The sequence below is a fragment of the Myxocyprinus asiaticus genome, chromosome 20, assembly GCF_019703515.2.
Source record: "Myxocyprinus asiaticus isolate MX2 ecotype Aquarium Trade chromosome 20, UBuf_Myxa_2, whole genome shotgun sequence".
Classification (NCBI taxonomy): domain Eukaryota; kingdom Metazoa; phylum Chordata; class Actinopteri; order Cypriniformes; family Catostomidae; genus Myxocyprinus; species Myxocyprinus asiaticus.
In genome coordinates, this window is record NC_059363.1 from 45,369,604 (window position 1) to 45,389,387 (window position 19,784).

Sequence of the window (19,784 nt, forward strand, 5' to 3'; positions counted from 1 at the left end):
TGTATGTATAAGTGCAAAGGAAATTATGTTCAAATGGGTTTGTAGTGTTTGTAGTATATACAGTATATGTACAAATAAAATGTAAAAATAGTGATTTTTCATTTTAAATACATGGGTTTGTATAGGTAGCATATGTAAATATTAATTTATATGTTTGGTTCTTTTACATGCACATACAGTACTTTTCATATACACCATATGCACCATACTGTATACTTGAATACTGTATTTCTATTTACTGCACAGTGCCAAGGCTTTGATAAACATCGCATGAAAAAGTCTTTTAGATGCTTTGTCTATGACAGTATTCTGTGCATCTGGTTGAAAAAATTTGTAGAAAGCTACTTTTGGTGTGTAGCTTGTAGTGTAACTTGCTACTTTCTCTGAAGTGTAGCTTTTAGCTTAGCTAATTTGTTTGTCGAGTAGTTGGTAGCTTAGTTTGCTAAATGTTTTGAGTAGCTTGCCCAACACTCCAAAAATCAGATCAAAAGTTCAGTTTCAGGCTGCAGGTGATGTTTGGTATGATAATCAGTACATAAATTCAGAATTTATAATTTTATTTTAACATGGTAGGCAGTGATTTGATAATGCTGGCCATTACTTGAATCAGAATTAATTATGCTAATTTCTGACTGGTAAAATGCTTCAGCACTGGCTTTCACTTGTTTGTTTCACAGTGCAAAGAGAGAACATTGAGATTTTGTTGCCAAGTAGAAAAAAACATTTTAACATGTCAAATTTTTATTTGTATAGTTTTTTTAATTTGTGCTTTTCCCAATACGCATTGTTCCAAAACAGCTTTATAGAAAATCAGCTGTAATGTCTGTAACATCTCAAAAACATGAATAACTAACACTCCTGGACATATAATAAACTATTTAATAAGAGAATAGGATCTGACTTTCTATAGCTTGGTATTATTTAAAATTTCACAACTTAGTCCCACCGTTCACATACTATGTGAATATACATTTTTTACTGTTTGCTCAAGAAATTGTTTGCATGATTATTAGAGGCAACTGGTTACAAATCAAAAAGTGAAATGGAAAATACATAGCAGTCACGCTCGGATCTCAGGATACAGCCAAATTGTAAATTGTATTGCACATTTTGAGTTTTGAAATATCTGCAAAGAGCAAATTTACACAATTGTCCTATATATATTTTACTGCCACAAATCCACCTAATGAACCTCGAAACGAGGGTTATGCCACTGAGCCCACTGATCCTGCCAATTCAATAATGTAACTTAAACTGCTGACTTGCTGGTGGATCCAGGAGTGCGTAATACATTTATGCTTTACCTATCCCTGGATACATAAGTCAGTCATATATGGTAACATTTGAAAGCTTAGAATCAGAGGTTTTCACAGAATTCCATCACTTTTGCATTACATTACACAAAATAATTAGAATCCCTGTCGGAAATGAACGCCACCTTAAGGTAATGATGTAGAAACATACATATGGACATACAGTAAGTGTTTCACATAACACTAAAATAGACACATCATAAATCAAATGAAAGCTCTTGTTTTCAAAAATGTGACTTCAGTTTATTTTGTTGCCATTACACCACAGTTCAAATGATTATAAAGAGCACACAGTGGAATATGATTGCTGCAAGACAACAAAGACAAACATCTCATGTCTGCTCTGATCACTGCTTCAGACCTCCAGAGCAAAATATGCAGTCAAGAAAAAAAAGTATAATAAACAAATCATCAGCAAAATGTTCTCAAACATTGATAAGGAAATTTTATTTCATTGCAAAGCTGAGGATCTCAGCTTTCCAACAACACCTACTGTAGTTTGAGCTTCTAGTCCACACAGAGGCCAATATATTCAATGAAACCTTGAAGGTGTTTGTGGTCACAAAATAGATTGAATGTGAATGGATGAGCACATGGCGAGTGCTCAGATCTGTGTATTGTGATGGAATGTTACAGAGAAACATTTCTTTTTCCTAGTACCTGCTGTCATCTAGTGGAGTGAATTAACTCTTGCAACAGGGACAGAGCAAATGGAGCCTGAATTACATGCTTACAAAGTTAGGACAACAACAATAAGAATATTTGTTTTTTTGTTTTTTTTATTTGATGGGTTTTCTGTTAAATCAGGCAAGTATTTTTACAATGCATCCACTGTAAGGTGAGCTTTCAAATTTGGATGTGAAAAATAGCAGGTGGCAGCCAAAATATGCAGCAGAATTTAAGGGGTTAACCTCATATCTGGAGCGGATCGAGAGGGAGCACTAATCACGAAAAATATATACTAAATCAGAGTTTCCATTATGACATTTAGGTGCCGGCCATTGTGTCAGGGAATGCTAAAGTTTGCCAGATAAATTGGGAAAAATCCAGTCATCTCATTGCAGTGTTTATTTTGCGCTGTAACGAGATGGACTATGCACAATAATGTAATAATAATGACACGAAATAAACTGCAAATGTTTGTTCTATATAGCTGCTTTTCTAACAAAACAAAAAAAAAACAAAAAAAAAAATTTGAAAAACTAAATTTGCCACATCTTTTTGTTTACAAAGAAATATGAAAATAACAAACATTGTTAGGTTTTGTCTATGGCTGGGCGATATGAATAATTCTCATCTGACACACGCATCGGTGTTGTCCCGTGCGCTTTCTCTGGAGCAAATGCGTGTATCAGGCCCTTTTGTATCAGCGCAGAGTGGGATAACTCATGCTACTCTATCATTTTTGACCCAGGGAAAAACCTGAAGAAAAAAAAAAAAAAGCTCCACAGAACAGGACAACTCCCAAACAAGTCAAGAAAATAAAGAGGTTGTTATTAAAACAGGCGTGAAATCTGGTGTGGGTTCAGTCGGTTTCATCTCAAAACGATGCACGCAAAAGAATATTATGAAAGCCAAAAGATGCGCTCCACATTATTTGTCATGTATTTTTTGCAAGAATGTTTTTTTGTTTTTTGCATTGCTTTGGGAAGATCTTTAAAGTCTTAAGTTTATAATAATTGTCAACAACAGACTAAAGCGTGGCATAGTGTGAAATTAAGCATGATGTTAATGATTTAAAACCAGAGGTTTTTTTTATTTTACTGACTATTGTCAAGTTCCATATAAAGAGAAAATTATAAGTATTTAATTCACTAACTAGATTATCCAAAAAAAAAATAAAAAATAAAAAGGCATTACACAATATGGTTATTTAATATATAAACCAATTTTTAATGATTTAAAAAAAAAAAAAAAGAATTTAAATTGCGACCTTGATTCTCTCACCTTGGCTCTTTATTTTATGACCATTTTTCTCATTGTGTTAATATTTTTACCAGACATTGTGTTCGACCATGTTTGAATTTGTCGGACATTAGGACATTTTAACGGTCAAAAGCCGGTTTTTACAAGCCAATGGAAACCCTGATCTATATTATGGTACTATTCAACAACCACTTGCTTAATCTGCACAAAATAGGGGTCATTTTAAAGCTTAGACTCTCATCTTTACAATGGATATACTGTAGCTGATGTAACCAATTCTAAAATGCGGCTTTTAAATTTGCTGACAAATTAGAACTGTTACATTTTCATAATTCGCAAATTTGTGATGGCAACAATCATATTTAGAACCAGTTAAAATATCAAAAAGATCACACGTGTTATTTATCTTCCGAAAGGTCTCGATTAGTAGATTACAAGCAAATTTCTTTCACTCAGACACCAAACTACAAAGAGTGTTAGCATGTGAAATCCATCCACATGTACAATAAACTGTTAAAACATTTGTCACATTTTGGTTTATTACTTCATGAAAAATAAACATGACATAGAAAATGGCATATCACAATTTACAGCAGACGATTCGGAATCAAACTCAAGAGCGCAAGTACGCAAATTTTTTGGAGTGATTGAATAAGATGCCATGGTGAAGTTGTTATAAGTTTAAGTATTTTTTATATTTTTGGAGGTGTTTGCATGCAGTTTTCAGATATTTTGATTTAATGTTCAATAAAACACCTGAATACTTGCTTGGAGAGGTTTTTGGACACAGTAAAAGGGACACTTGGCATTCCAAATGCTGTAGCTTTTAATTCCTTTGTAGGATCAACACAATTTTTGCTAGGTACACTTGACATGTTGGGCAACAACATTTTCTGACCTCTTATTTGCATCCTAATATATATAGTAAAAAATAAATAAAAAAAACTTTGTAGAACGACTATTTGGGGTGTTCTCAGCAATGTCAAAAAATGGAACATTTCAGAAATGTTCAAAATCCACTCTTTTTTTCTTCTTCCATATTTCAAAGTGTTTTATATCAAATAAATACAGTTAACACAACTTATTTGTTTCTTAAAGTCATGAGCATTTCTTTTTTTTGTTTGCCTTTCTGCCTTCAGGGTGTAGGGTGTTAATCAAGATAATTTGTTGATTCTGATAATAGTATTTAATATGCATTAACATGACTGCAAATCTAATTACAGTTAGTGACACAAATTAAATTATATTGCCCAACATGGATTGTCTCAGCAGATAAAGCAAGAATTTGTTTGGTTTTTCTAATGCACCTGTTCCCATAATGAAATACCATCCCCTTATTTATTTTTTTTATAACTTTTCCATATCCATTGTAACATTTTCATTTCCACAATAATGCTATTAAATGAAGAAATAAATGTGAAATCTAAAATCTGAAAATATTTCTCCTGAATATTTCTGCTTGAGGATGCAATTTTTATATGTTGGACATCTTGTCAGTGAGACAGACTGAATGTTGGTAAATGAATCAACACTGTTGTTTTTGTCCCTATGGCTTATGTTGTTCATTAATTCCAAAGGTGGATTAATCCAGTAGGCAACACCACATCTTGTGAAACAAAGGCAGGTGCTTTGCGCTTTAAGTATGTCCTATACAACCTAATCATGTAATATTAAACAAAGAAACAAAACTTTAAGCCCCAGAAATTACTTCAGCTTTGCAGACGAACCAGATTATGACAGCGAACAAGTTTTAAGATAGAATTCAAAACCTTTATTACAAAAATAAGTTACACTCACCTCATTTTACAGTATAAAACAATTTATTTGCTGGAATGCAAAAACGTTGTTGGCCACCAACAATAGATTAAAACTGCTTACATCTTTTCAAAATGTTGCAATGTTACAGCTTTATCGAGAGGGAGTTAACTGTGTACAAAACCGGTTCAATGGTTCGGTCACCTGCTTGCTATTTATGGAATATAAACCAAAACTGCAGTATCCATTTTTATACACAACTCATTTCATATCTTGCCAGTAAATGTGACCAGGGGAAAATGGCGAGCATTACAGCCAATAGGAGAATGATCACTCAAAGTTCATGATTGATTAAAAACCTCTATTGGGTGGAATGGAACATAATTCACTGTTCTTTAGAGAGCTGAACTGGTATTTAGAGTATAGAAAAAAGGATACTGCAGGGCTTAGCAAATGCAGCTGATGCATTTGTGTTGTTTAAGCCAATACAAAAGTAACATTTTATTCCAAACTATCATACAATCATACACCCAAAAACTACATAATCTGAAGAAGCAAAGCAGCTAATTCAGTTGAAAATGGGATAAAAGCAGGGCTTGTTCCAGCTCATCATATGAGACTCGTTTGCATGCCCAGTTTCACTGTTTGCAATGTGAGCGCAGCAACCGTTTGACAATATTACATTATCTGGTGCCCTCGTGCATATTTCATTAGAAACAAGCCCTGCTCCTATGTGTTTAAGTGTCTCTATGTACAGTACAGGCAGGGTAGTTGAATCCTCTCTACTGAGGTAGTTAACCGACCCTTAAAAGACTAGTTCTGAAAAGAACCACGTTCCTGGAATGCCTGATTTATCAATGCCAGGCGGTTACACCGAAAACCTGCAGATGTTCTCCATCCAGATCTAAACAGTTTGGGTTAACATGGACATTCCGACAACAAATTTGTAGTTAGCACAAAAATATACATCAGCATCAAGCTCCTTTGAGCCACTTCAAACCCAGGAGTAAAAAAAAAAAAAAAAAAAAAAAAAAAAGAAAAAAGTGCAAACACATTTAACATAGCAGTATCCTTGAGAGTCTGAACTTCGATTAAAAACATTGTGGCATATTTAGGTTTGGAGATTATAACTAGGGGGTTGTAAGTTTTTTTTTTTATATTTTTTTTTATTTATATATATGGTTGGGCTCCGTATGAAAACTGCAAGTCCAAGATTACGACTATAGAACTCTTATGGTTTGTCAGGAGTGGCAGTACAGGAGATATGCTTCAAACAAGGCTGGAATATCATCAGAGTCTACCATAACCTTATGAAAACTGGTAGCATCCGGTGTAACCCCCATACAAGTCAGTCTTCATACTACCTGGTCAGGACCAGCCTCGACCCCCTTTACCTGGAGGAACAGACAAATGTCAATATTATTTATGATGTAAACAATGGTAAATCATCATGTAAGTTCATGCAGCACCAACGAAACAGAACCAAAGGACACAGTTTATATAGTCTTGAAAAATGTCCATTGTAAAACAATTGGTTTAAAGGGTTACCATCTGAAGACACTGTGCCACTTATTCAGTGCAAAATAACTTCACATTCATATTAAATCATTAGGATGAGGCCATTCCGTTCAAAAATGCCTTTATATTGCAAAAGCAAGTTAATGGAGTGATTTTTGCAGTTTCTGTACTGTCATGCTGCTAGAGTAAGACCCTTATTTTTACAATTGACTACTTGCACGGAGCTTCATGACTTTCTTCCTAAGAAAAAATAACGCGGCTGGCTAGTTTCCGGTTATGTGCTTTAACAATGTGCCACAGTTGCCAATAGCAATATGTAAAAAGTAGTAGAGCTGCCAAAGAAAACTAGTTATAACGTGAGATTAATTAAATGTTTAATGCCGTTAAATTTTGGAAAGAAAACAGAGGCAAATTTCAGCTAATTAAAAATTGAAGATCAGTCACATTAATGCCACAATTGCTTTTCAACTGATATCCTAAAAAGCAGAAATAATCTGTCTTTCCATGAACAGCCTAATTGTCTGCATGTAAGTGCACTGAATATATATAAAATTGAAAACAATGGGAACAGTTACTGTATTACAATAAAAAAAGATACTGTTGAACAATGATTTACTAAAAGGGATGTTAATGATTAATCGATAATCAACTGACTTAATTTAATAGATTAAATTTATTGATCGTCGATTATTTACCGTATTAACCGGAAATAGTCACACCTGAATTGTAAAATTCAACAATAGTGAATATTGCAATGATTTTAATGAGCATTTTATTTGGCCATTAAGTTTAATAGGGTGCATCAGTAGTCTAATTTCACGATCCTTTGGGGCTGTATAATTAATCAAACTAACATCAAAATGGAGATATGATCATATGTGATTATTTAACTACCAAAGGCTGCGATTAAAGAAATAAACATGGTCTGTGCGCATTTCAGAACCAGTGACACGCTGATCTGTGCACGCGCTGAGGCGGCAGGGCTCATGGGCTCGTGTTTTTAGCGCAGTTCACCTGCATTGTGAAATACTGCAGGTTCAAGCATTCACGCAATTCCAAACATTAGTAACCGCTATAAAGTTATTGTACAAATCTACAAACGTGGAACAGTAGAGATTGACAGCAGTTCACAAGAAGCGAAACTCGTAACTGTCAATCAAACATTGCACTTCCCGTTTCATAATAAAAGCTCCTGGTGAAGGTGAAAAACACGACTGCATGCAGTGTCAAAATAAAGTAAATAAGACAGAAGTATACTAATTTATGTTTAACAAATCTTATCCTGAAAATAATTCAGTATTATATTATAATAATAAACTTGACTGGGTTCCACAGTAATAATTTAGTAAGATGCAATATTCATCTGGTTTCCAGTAAATAAGTGTCGTTTTTGCACACCTTGTTTATTCACAAAGAAAAATGTTTTAGTAAAAATATGAAGGTAAATAATATTTGTATTAAGCTTCCATATATGATTGTATGTTAAATATAAGTACAAATGTGCAAATCAATGGAAAATGATAAAATTTTACTCTCCCTTGTGTTAGTGAAAAACTGTGGGAAACATTCCTTCATAATTTTCAAATAGATTTTTATTTAATGCCTTTGAAATATTAATAATACATGGCTAAAATGGCTTTTTTGATGAAATGATTGTTCCTCTGTGGGGGGGTGGGGGAGAAACAACTTTTGATTTTGTTTCTTTTGATTTTAAAGTCAAATTGGACCAGGATATTTTCGACAGATTTTGTTAGAATCACCCAATTAATCATAACATTTGAGAGAGACTTCAATTAACTAGTGATAAATTATTGGCCGAATTATTAGCCTAGAAAACAATCTATATTAAGATTATCTGCAGAAGTGTTAGCTCTCTATTGTGTTTCAAACAGACCTGTCGACAGATAATAAACATTGTTTTTTAAATAATGTGAGTTGCTATAAAGATAAAATATGTATTACATGTATCTTAACCATTGTCCACCCCGCTGTTATCAGTATCAGCATCTGCAACTTCCTACCGGTTGACCACTATACATAATCAGCTTGTTCTGAAGACTCAGTGTACAGTCAATCTTCGAATAATGAAGGAAAAGTGCAAACCTTTGGTCCGTTTCGTCCACAAGGTGCCTTGCATTTGTAAGCAATATGAAAAGGGGAGGGAAAACAAAAGCCAAGACATGTATTTTGATCATAGGTCCTGTCATGAAAACAAAGATAAAAGGGCAAAAGAAATAGACCCTAAATAAACCATCATCTAGCCTACAGTGTTTTAAAACCTCCTGCCAACGCTCCAAGACTGCTCCGCCCACACATCACGTACCAGTCGACATCTTTGCTGGAAGCCTCCTCTAGAGCCACGGCCACCTCGGCTGAATCCCGGACCCCCGCGTTGAGAGAAACCGGCTCGTCCTCGGGTAACAGTAGAGCCACGGCCTCTGGTCAGTGTGGGACACCGGACCCCTCTGTTGCCTCTTCCTCTCACGTGAGCTTGAAAGTCTTCGTAGCCGTAGTATGGATCATCATAACCTCCTCTGTAGTTGTGATAGTCATAGCCATAGTAATCATAATAATCTTCATAGCTGTAATAGTCGTGTGGGTATGAATAACCTCGAGCACCTCTGCCTCGTGCTCTTGTTGGAGGATGCATATGCGGTGGCCCGTAGTAATAATATTCATCATACCTGAAAGACGTTTGACATGCTTTATATTAAATACACAGCCATTTAAGTCAGCCTGACTAATTAAGGAACACTGAATTTTTAACAGGCTAAATAATCTTACATTTGGGTTTTAGCAGCTTGTCTCTGGGCCTTTCGCTCTTTCCTCTTCTGATCAGGCGGCTTTGCAAAGACAATTTCAATTTGATCTCCTTCTAAATCCTTCCCATGCATTTCAGCTAAAGCCTGTTGAAACACACTTGGATTAAAAATTGTGCGTAAATGACAACCTCTAAAAGATACAGTAAGACAAGATAATGACCTTTACAGCCCCGTCTCTCTCCTCAAAATGGATGAAAGCGTAGTCTTTTAACTTTTTAACTCTTTCCAGTTTGCCAAACTGACAGAAGGTCCTCTCCAGGTGTTCTTCTGTTACTGTGCTCGCCAGATTTCGGACAAAAAGGACTTTGACCTGAGAAATATCACAAAAAAACAACATGTGAAAATCACTGCAGCGTAATGATCGACACCATAAAATTCAAGGCTCTGGACATGTGAATCTCATGAAAGCATGTCCGGGTCATATTTCACCCCAAAAATCAAAAGAAAAACGTAATATTTTGCATGAAGTCTAATTTTGCAGGTATTTTGCATTGTGATACCTCCAAATTCTCTTTACCGTAATGCATCCCAAAGTTTAACTTCTCATTATTGTCAATGATGATTCTTGATAGATTCTCATTACTAATTTTGTATTTAAATCAGCATACATTAAATGCAGAACACCAAATGCTATCACGACATACAGTACAAATACAAAGACTGTCAGTCGATTAATTATTTTTTTTTATCGAATTTCATGACACGATGAATAAATCAAAATTAAATCGCAAATCAATATTTACTGAGAAACGCATGAAAATTTTTTTGATAAAATACATTCAAATGATGATGAATAAAATTTCTTTTGAATTATATTGCATTATTGTGACAGACAAGCAAAGCATTGATTACACAATATATTGATTTTATTGCCATTTCATTGAACATATTCCTAATAGGGATTTTGATTGTCCTGGAAATTACCGATCAATTGACTGACGTTAATACCGTAAAACGCACGTGGAGGACTCCAAATAATGTGCATGTATCCTACTGTTTAAATATAATTTAATACACTTAAGAAATGCAAGTATTGTCAGTTTTGTCTTAAATATTCTCAATTCAATGTATTTTAATACATTTAGGATTTGTTCAGTGCGAATGTGAATTGTTTAATTACTGAAAATGAACTACTTTTAATAATAACTTGTATAGAAGATACATGAGTTTTAAAATGTAATGTGGATTGTAGGATATTTCAGGCCTTAAGACTCTTTTTACATGAAATTAACTCAAACCTTAAAGCTGTGTAAAAGGATATTTTCTAAATTTTCAATATTTTTCAAATGGTAGGAAAATGCCAACTTTACAGAATTTATGTACTAGTCTGGACACATGATTGCATAATTAAAAAAAATAATAAATCGCACTAAGTTAACAAGTTAAATTGACAATCCTGATGAATAATTGTGGGGGCGAGGGTATGGCAGAGAACCCAGCTGACAAGCTGTGTGTGTGTTGGCCACTGTCAGCTTTTTTGAAAGCTTTACCATCACGCTAGAGGCAGACATGTTTAATTTATAAAATAAGTGACATACCCAAGTTTGAAGCGCCATTTCCCGCCTCCTCATTTCATTGAACCATTACCCTGGTGCCGAAACCCAGGAAAAAGAGTAAGGATACGCTGCCATGGTGTCATCGCCGCTGGAGGAAGTCATCAGGTCCCTTATCAGCATCTACCAGACCCACCACCAGGCCATCGTGGACCTACGTGTGGAGCAGCAGCAGTGTTTCAGGCACTCCTTTGGGCCCAGAAAAAGGACCGGTGGGTGCTGCGGAGCTTAGCAACCCAGGAGGCGGTGGCCGCCGCTCGTTCCCCGGCAGCAGCGAACCCTCACGTGCTGCTCATGAAGGTGGGGCATCAAGATGAACCGGAGGCCTACCTCAAGCTCTTTGATCACATGGCCAAAGCCCTGAGATGGCCGCAGGAACAATGGGCAGTACTTCTGCCGCTGCTGACTGGGGAAGCCCAAATCTCAGCACAACTACTTCCGGTCGCCGACTTACTGGACTACGCGAAGTTGAAGTCCATCCTGCAACGAATCAGCCGCAGCCCAGAAAAACACCACCAGCGTTTTCGCTTCTGAATGCTGAGTGAGGCCAGCTGCACGTTTGCCTTTGTTCAGCAGCTCCATGATGCCTGCCGGTTGTGGGTGCTGGCCAAGGAAGACAGCGATGCCGACGATATCATCAGCTTAGTGGTGCTGGAGCAGTTCTTCTCCCGGCTGCCGAAGGGGACGAAGCGGTCCAGCTGCGGAAGACCATCTAACGGCATATCCGGGGCCGGCGGACCCAACATCCCCCACCGGGTTGTCTCCTCCCCTTTTCTCTCTGTCCCCTCCTCCTTCCGCCCTGTTCCGTTCCCTGCTCTAATAAACCCTGTCTTTCCCCTCTCTTCCTCTCAGGTAAAAGGAGTCCTCTGCCACGAGTGTGGGCGGGAGGCCTGGGCCGGTCTGCTGGGGTTGCAGTGAGTCAGGTCATGTCTGAAAGCAGTGCCCTGTATTGGAGGTGGGGGCCTTGATCCTGATCCCTGACACCCCACGGACCACCCCTGGTTGAGCAGGTACGTATTAAGAGGGGTACATACCAAGCCTTGGTGGATTCAGGTTGTAAACAAACCTCCATTCATCAATGCTTAGTTCAAAACGGGGCATTGGAAACAAATAATCGGGTAAAGGTGAGGTGTGTGCATGGGAATACTAATGATTATCCTGTAGTGACTGTCACGATAATGTTCCAGGGACAAAAGCATAATGTTGAAGCGGTGGTTACTCCATGGCTCACCCATCAGCTAATTTTTGGAACTAATTGGCCGGCTTTTTGTTTATTATTGAAGGGGCTTTGTGCGGATGGGTCCTGTGAGGAAGTGAATCGTGTGGGATGTGCGAAGCTCTGGCTGGGGAGGCGTGGCCTGGGCAGTCTACGTCTGCTCCGCGTCAGGCTGATGCTGGGGAAGGGGAGGTGTCATACTACCCTGCCCTTAGGGAATTTCCGGATAGAGGATTTTCCTCTAGAGCAATCGCAAGACAAAACCCTGAAACAAGTGTTTGACCAAGTGATAGTGATTGATGGTCAATGTCTTCAGCCAGACATCGCACTCGCATAGGACACTTGCACAGGAGATTACAACTCATTTGTTAGTACAAATGAGCTGTCGGGAAATGTTATTCCAGGCGGCTTATAGCCCGATGGAAGGTCACTGGGATAGGGGAAAACACTAAGCCGTCTCATGGCCCGTTTCTACTGGCCAGGCATTCAAAGGGATGTTCACCAGTGGTGTACGGCATGCCGTGAATGTCAGCTGGTGAATCCGCCAGCCGCTCCAAAAGCGCCCCCTTCCATTGATCAAGGTTCCTTTAGAAGTAATTGGCATGGACCTCGTCAGGACTGGTGGATTACACAATTCGATATCCGGAAACAGTGCACGTAGTGTTGCGGAGGCACTCTTCAGAATAATATCCCGAGTGGGGATTCCAAAAATAATCCTCACTGATCAGGGCACTACTTTCATATCATGTACACTACACAAGCTGTATGATTTATTGGGTATTAAATTGATTCGGACAAGAGTGTACCATCCACAAACGGACAGCTTGGTGGAATGCTTTAATAAGACCCTAAAAAACATGATTCGCAAGTTCGTGCATGAAGACGCTCGGAATTGGGATAAGTGGCTCGAACCTCTGTTATCTGCAGTGCGAGAAGTCCCGCAAGCCTCCACGGGGTTTTCCCTGTTTGAATTGTTATATGGGCGTAAGCCCCGTGGCGTGTTAGACGTCATGAAGGAAAATTGAGAGGAGGGACCTTCACAGAGCAAAAATTAAATTCAATAAATTCTTAACCTGAGAGCAAAACTTCACACACTGGGGCGACTATCAAAGGAGAATTTGCTACAGGCGCAAGAACATCAGTCCTGACTGTATAACGGGAGCTCGGCTACAGGAGTTTACACCGGGAGATAAAGTACTTGTACTGCTTCCCACAGAGCTCTAAATTACTCGCAAAATGGCAAGGGCCCTTTGAGGTCACACGGCGAGTTGGGGGAAGTCAATTATGAGGTAGTGTGTACGGATGGGGCGGGGCACATCACATTTATCACCTCAACCTACCAAAACCATGAAGAGAGGTGGTCCCAGTATCCTTGCCGACGGTAGTTCCAGAGAGGGAGGAGCTCGGTCCGGAAGGGAGTCTGAAATCCAATCAGTTCACCCCGATCCCTTGTGAAGACCACCTCTCGCAGTCACAACGTACGGAGGTTGCCAGATTGCAAAATAATTTCTGACGTGTTCTCGCCTCTTCCCTGCCGCACTAATCTCATAAAACACCACACTGAGGCAACCCCCGGGGTAGTGGTACGTAGTTGGCCCTACCGGTTATCCGAACACAAAAAACAGGTAGTACGGTAAGATTAAAGGCCATGCTCGATATGGGCATAATAGAAGAATCCCACAGTGATTGGGCCAGCCCGGTAGTTCTGGTACCTAAGAGCAATGGCTCGGTCCGGTTCTGTGTGGATTATAGGAAAGTCAACACGGTGTCGAAATTTGACGTGTATCCAATGCCTCCTATTGATGAACTGCTCGATCGGTTGGGCACGGCTCGCTTTAATTCGACACTGGATTTAACAAAAGGATATTGACAGAACCCCTTAACGCCAATGTCCCGTGAGAAAACTGCCTTTTCCACACCGTTTGGGTTACACCAATTTGTGACCCTTCTGTTCATTTGGGGCCCCAGCTACCTTTCAGCGTCTTATGGACAGAGTCCTCAGATTGCACGCTGCGTATGCCGCTAATTTGGATGATATCATTATTTACAGTAATGATTGGCAGCAGCACATGCAGCATCCGAGGGCAGATCTGAGGTCGCTGCAGCGAGCAGGGCTTACAGGAATCCCGAAGAAGTGTGCAATTGGGCGGGTGGAGGTACGGTATCTGGGGTCCACTTGGGTCATGGGCAAGTGCGGCCCCAGATTAATAAAACCGCAGCAACTGTGATATGCCCAAGACCAAAAAGGAGGCGAGACAGTTCCTGGGGCTGGCTGACTATTATCGAAGGTTTGTGTCTAATTATTCAGACGTCACCAGCCCTCTGACTGATCTCACTAAAAAGGGAGTTCCAGACCTGGTCCAGTGGACAGAGCCGTGCCAACAGGCTTTCACACAGGTAAAAGCTGCGCTTTGAGGCGGGCTGCTTCTGCATTCCCCTAACTTATCTCTCCCTTTTGATTTGCAGATGGATGCATCAGACAGGGGGCTGGATGCTGTATTGTCCCAGGTGGTGGAGGGGGAGGAGAGCCCGGTGCTGTACATTAGTCGGAAGCTCTCTCTGAGAGAGACTAAGTATAGCACCATAGAGGAGGAGCACTTGGCCATCAAGTGGGTGGTCCTCACTCTCCGCTACTATTTGCTGGGACAAGCATTCACCCTCTGTTCAGACCATGCCCCGCTCCACCGCACGAAGGATGCCAACGCCCGGATAACTTGTTTGTATCTGGCACTCCAGCCATTTAAGTTTGAGGTGGTCCAAAGACCTGAGATGAATTGCTGCTAATTGTGATTTCTACATTCACAGTGAGAGGCGTGGAGATAAGAGACTGCCCAAAACCCCAGAGAGGGAGAGAACCCACCTGACAAGCTGTGTGTGTGCTGGCCGCTGCCTTATGTTTTGAAAGCTTTACCGTCACACTTGAGGTGGACGTGTTTAATTTATAAGTGACATACCCGAGTTTGAATCACCGTTTCCTGCTTCCTCATTTCATTGAACCATTACACTAATCTTTGTGTAAGTTATAACAAGGGAGATATGTGCTTAACTGTTATGAAAATGTCACAATTCAAAAACGGAATACAAATTTGATCGAGAAGGCTGTCACAGTTAAAAAACTAAAAATGCAAATATAAATTTATGCAAAGACTATTTTCACAAAATGTAAAAACATAAATTTGGGGGTGAAATAAGACCAAGACTTGTTCTAGTCAGTTTTTGTGAGATTCACTCTGACACAACACGCTGCTCTTGCATTTTGTTTAAGGGCCTACAACTTACCTTTGCCATGACCTCAGGGTCAGGTTCCTCTATGGGATCAGCCCATTCTACCGTCACCACATTCCCCCAAACCTTCACTTTACCGCTCATTAACCGGCGTCGCGCCTGAGCTGCTGTTTTATGATCCTCGTACTCTAAAAAGCAGAAGCCTCGATTCTTCTTTTTGTCATCGGGCTGATGGTATAAGATGACATCATTCAAGCCCTCTGTTGGGAGAGAGGATGAAGATTTACTCAATCAAATCTATTTTACAACATTATAGTATACATTTAATTCTTCACTTCACTACAAGAAAACAAAACTGCCTTATTCTTCTAAGTCAACATGAAGTGGTTAATTTTAATAGGGATGTTCAATGTTAGGGGGGGGGGATGTAGGGCAGGACTACATTTTATCCATCATGAATTTATTGGATGGTGAAAAGTGGCCGTGTCATACAAGAATGAAGTCGGAGCTGAGGACGTGAAGTCTGAAGATCAAGTTCACCCTCCAGAGAGAGAATCAACACGTATCCTGATAGCAAAACTTTTTTCTAAACTTTCATTATGTGCCATTATTGCCGTAACATTTACTACATTAACCAGGACTAAATAACAGTGAAACTTTAGAAAGGCTGCATTACCTACAGCAGTAGTCTTAAATAATGCATAAATAGCTATTTATCTAATGGTTACATTAACCAAAAGCCTGTGTACCTAGGCCTGTCGCGATTATTATTGGTCTGATCGCAGTTATTTGATCAAACCATTGGTTATTTGAGATAACTCCCATTATTGTGCACTCTAAATTCCAATCACGTTTTAATGCCCAAATAAGGGAATTTTAAGCAAATAAATAAGTGCAATGAATGGCATATTTGTGCATCACTGAGCTGCACCGCAAATGTCGACCACAGCAGTTCCTGTCTGGCTTGATGCACGCGCCGTCAGCATAGGCTCGTGCCAAACTCCCGCGAACATATAAACGAACACAAACTTTGATAGTGAACGCAAAGCACACCGGCTTCACTTTAACGATCATTTAATGGCAAATACTCCTGATTATAGCGAGTTCATACGTGCAGTGTAATGACATGCAGTGAAACAGAGATGCATAGTGTGATAAAATAATGAAACGAAATCTCAACTTAATTGCTTCATGAGAAATAAGGGCTAATGCGTTTAATCAAAGAGCATTAAAAAAAACATGTGAAAGTGAATTAGGACAGAAATATTTTACTATTGCATATTTAGGGTGCATCAAAATAATCCACATGACTCCAGTCGACAAATAAAGTTCTTCTGAACCCAAATGATTGATTTTTAGAAACAAAACAATACTTATATACTTTTTAACTACAAATGTTCAGTTCCGTACACCTGTGACGTGCGCTCATGAGAGGGATGACGTAAGCTCGTTGGCAAGGTCACGCGTCACGTGGAGGAGGAGGCAGGAAGTGCTTCATTGTTTACAAGAGGAGCGCTGTACAAAGGTTTAATTGTCTTTGCTGTAGATTTGTATTTGTATAAGTGTATTGTTAAAAATGGTCGTTTGGCGTGTGTATCCTGGATGCTTTGACCTTCAGAAACCCCAAAGAAAATGCATGCCGGGAAAAATATTAACTTTTCATCGATTGCCTATACATGATCATGAGCGACTGAAGCTCTGGCTTATCACGCTGAACCTGGATATCAGTACACCCCTACATTCTCTCAAATATTGGAGGGTGTGCAGTGAACATTTTACCCGAGGATTTCAGACCATCAAAAGAAACAAAGGGTCGATATCTGAATTCATTGGCTATGCCTGCGCTGTTTTTCCAGCAAACTCGATTATGTGTGAAAACTTTGTCATTGTCACGCCTCCCTCGGGCTCTACACCTCCCTCAGCGCTCCTCATCACCCGAATTCTAATTCACCGCACCTGCAATCAGTTCACTCGCTCATCACTGCCTGCATAAATAACTCACCTTCACGCCACTTCACTGTCAAGTCTCACACAAAGGACTCACAGTGTTTATTAACCTGTCTGTATTTGCTCTTGATCTTCATTGATATCTGTTTAGTGCTTACCCTGCTGTTTTGCCTGTTACCTCTTCTTCAGTTTGTGAAGCTTCTCTTCTGTGTGATATCACCTGTACCATTGATCTCACTGTGTAAATCCTGTGAATCTCAGTAAATGCTCTCGCACTTGGTTTCACTAACTACAACTTGTGTTGCTTGAATTCCTGACAGTCATATAGCCTATATATTTCTGCCAAAGAATAAGCACAAGTAGATAATGCAATGGCATTGCTCCAAAATAAAGGATGGTTATTTACTGCAGTAATGTTTTTTTTTTTTATTATTATTTGGAATTTTTTTGATTTTATATTGTTTTGAAATTGTTTTGGACTGTTTTGGTTTGTGAACTGCGCTTGGTCTGTGCAAGTTTCTCTTGTAAACAACGACACGCTTCCTGACTCCTCCTCCACGTGACGCGTGACCTTACCAACGAGCTTATGTCATCCCTCTCATGTGCTCACGTCACAGGTGTACGGAAGTGAACATTTGTAGTTAAAGTATATAAGTATTGTTTTGTTTCTAAAAATAATTATTTGGTTTCAGAAGAACTTTATTTGTCGACTGGAGTCATGTGGATTATTTTGATGCACCCTAAATATGCATTTTGGACCGTCAAAAAATGGAGAACATTCACTTGCATTGTTTAAAGGAGGCGGCCTGAAATGAAATCCTAAAAATCTTAAATTCTGTTTTGATGAAGCAAGAAACTTATATACATCTTGGATGGCTTGAGGTTGAGTAAATTATCAGCAAATTTTAATTTTTGGGTGAACTATTCCTTTAAGGTTTATGAAGAACACATGCACCTTAAAGGCCGATTTATACTTCTGCGTCGAACCAACGCCGTAGCCTGACGTTAACCTTTTCAAAAATGCCATATGCATGTTGCGTCGACACAAACCACATCAGCTGTGATTGGTCCACTTTAACCAGAGACCACCTCCCAAGATGATAACAAGGATATCTGAGGTTGCGTCACATTATATCCAAGTTTATTTTAATGTCTATGCATTATATTATATTGTATTTGGACTCGGGGCCATTAAAGCAATTGTCTTAATCGGGAGCATCTGCTGTATTTTATTATGTTTGTGTTTCATGAAGTTACAAGTAAAAACAGGACAAAAGATATCTGCTATTACAAGCAGATATATTACAGCTCATGAACTCAATTTTCCTTGATAATTTGATATGTGAGAGAAATAATTTTCAATTCTACTCGCAAAATTTGTGATCGGCATGATGATGACCATGTTTGACAATGTGTACAGTAAATAATCATATTTCATAAGTTATGGAAACAGAACACTTCTAATTTGTCAGCAAATTAAAAAGCACCTGGTAAGAGTTGGTTATATGCATCGTTTTTAAAACGACACCCATTTTGTGTTATTCAGATGAGTAGTTATTAATTTGATTTCTTTTTAAGCACGGAACATCACAAGTATGCCAAAATATTTGTATTATTATTTAACCGACTCAAGAGCAAGCATACAGTAATTTCTTCATTTATTTTCTGACTGCAATGCAGGCAACATGTATAATAAATAATGTGTACCTAAATTTTGACATGTTCACATACTTTGAACAAATTTTTTATGCTACAATACAATAATTTAATAAATACTTTTTAATCCAGATATTACATTTCTTGCATTACTTTTATTTATGAAACACAGTTAGCATTTTGGCTGTGTACTCGCAGAACGACGAAGACACACCATCGCAGAACTATAAATGCAAAACCAACGCGTTGGCCACTACACGGAGCCTAAGCCATAGGTTCGACGCAGAAGTATAAATCAGCCTTAAAAATTTGACAATTTATATGACAATTAAAAGGTGCTAAAAGCAATTTTAGCGTTCTGAAGATTTCACATGACTGAGCTGTTGAATTAGCCACACCCCCTCATTCCAAAACCCCACCCTCCAAAAAATTATTGAGAACAAAACGGAACAAAAGAGCAGCATTGTTTGTTCCTGTGGCTGTGAAATTCAACAGTGGCACAATAGCGCCCTCAACTGACAAACATGAATCATGGCCTCAATGATCTGCTTCAAATACAACACTATGAGAACGAGCAAAATGACTGACAGGTGAAAAGCGTCAATGTCCGCAGTCCACAGACACATTTTTGTTTGCTGTTTACAAAGTCTACAGCTGTCACAGAGACCGGTGAGATATCTTAGGACACTTAATTCATTAATATCTTTGAGGGAGTGGGAACATTTTTTGCATACTTTTCCATGAAAAAATTGCTTACAGCACTTTTTAATCATGAAAGCCCTAAAAGAGACAAAAAATCATCATAATCGCTAGTATTTGTTTGACAATTAATCGTCAGCCAAATTTCATAATC

General features: G+C 38.7%; 1 protein-coding gene across 2 annotated transcripts in view; it reads right to left on the reverse strand.

The window, feature by feature from the left end:
* Positions 1-4,995: 4,995 nt before the first annotated feature.
* The window catches only part of LOC127410954 (heterogeneous nuclear ribonucleoprotein Q-like), a 55,201-nt gene continuing 40,412 nt past the window's right edge, over positions 4,996-19,784 (reverse strand). For both annotated transcript variants that reach the window (XM_051646243.1, XM_051646244.1), the window contains 5 exons: positions 15,383-15,588; positions 9,495-9,644; positions 9,297-9,418; positions 8,836-9,196; positions 4,996-6,388 (listed from right to left, as the gene is read on the reverse strand). In XM_051646243.1, coding sequence (XP_051502203.1) covers positions 6,350-6,388; positions 8,836-9,196; positions 9,297-9,418; positions 9,495-9,644; positions 15,383-15,588 — 878 coding nt within the window. In that variant the 3' untranslated portion in view covers positions 4,996-6,349. The remainder of the gene's footprint in view (positions 6,389-8,835; positions 9,197-9,296; positions 9,419-9,494; positions 9,645-15,382; positions 15,589-19,784) is intronic.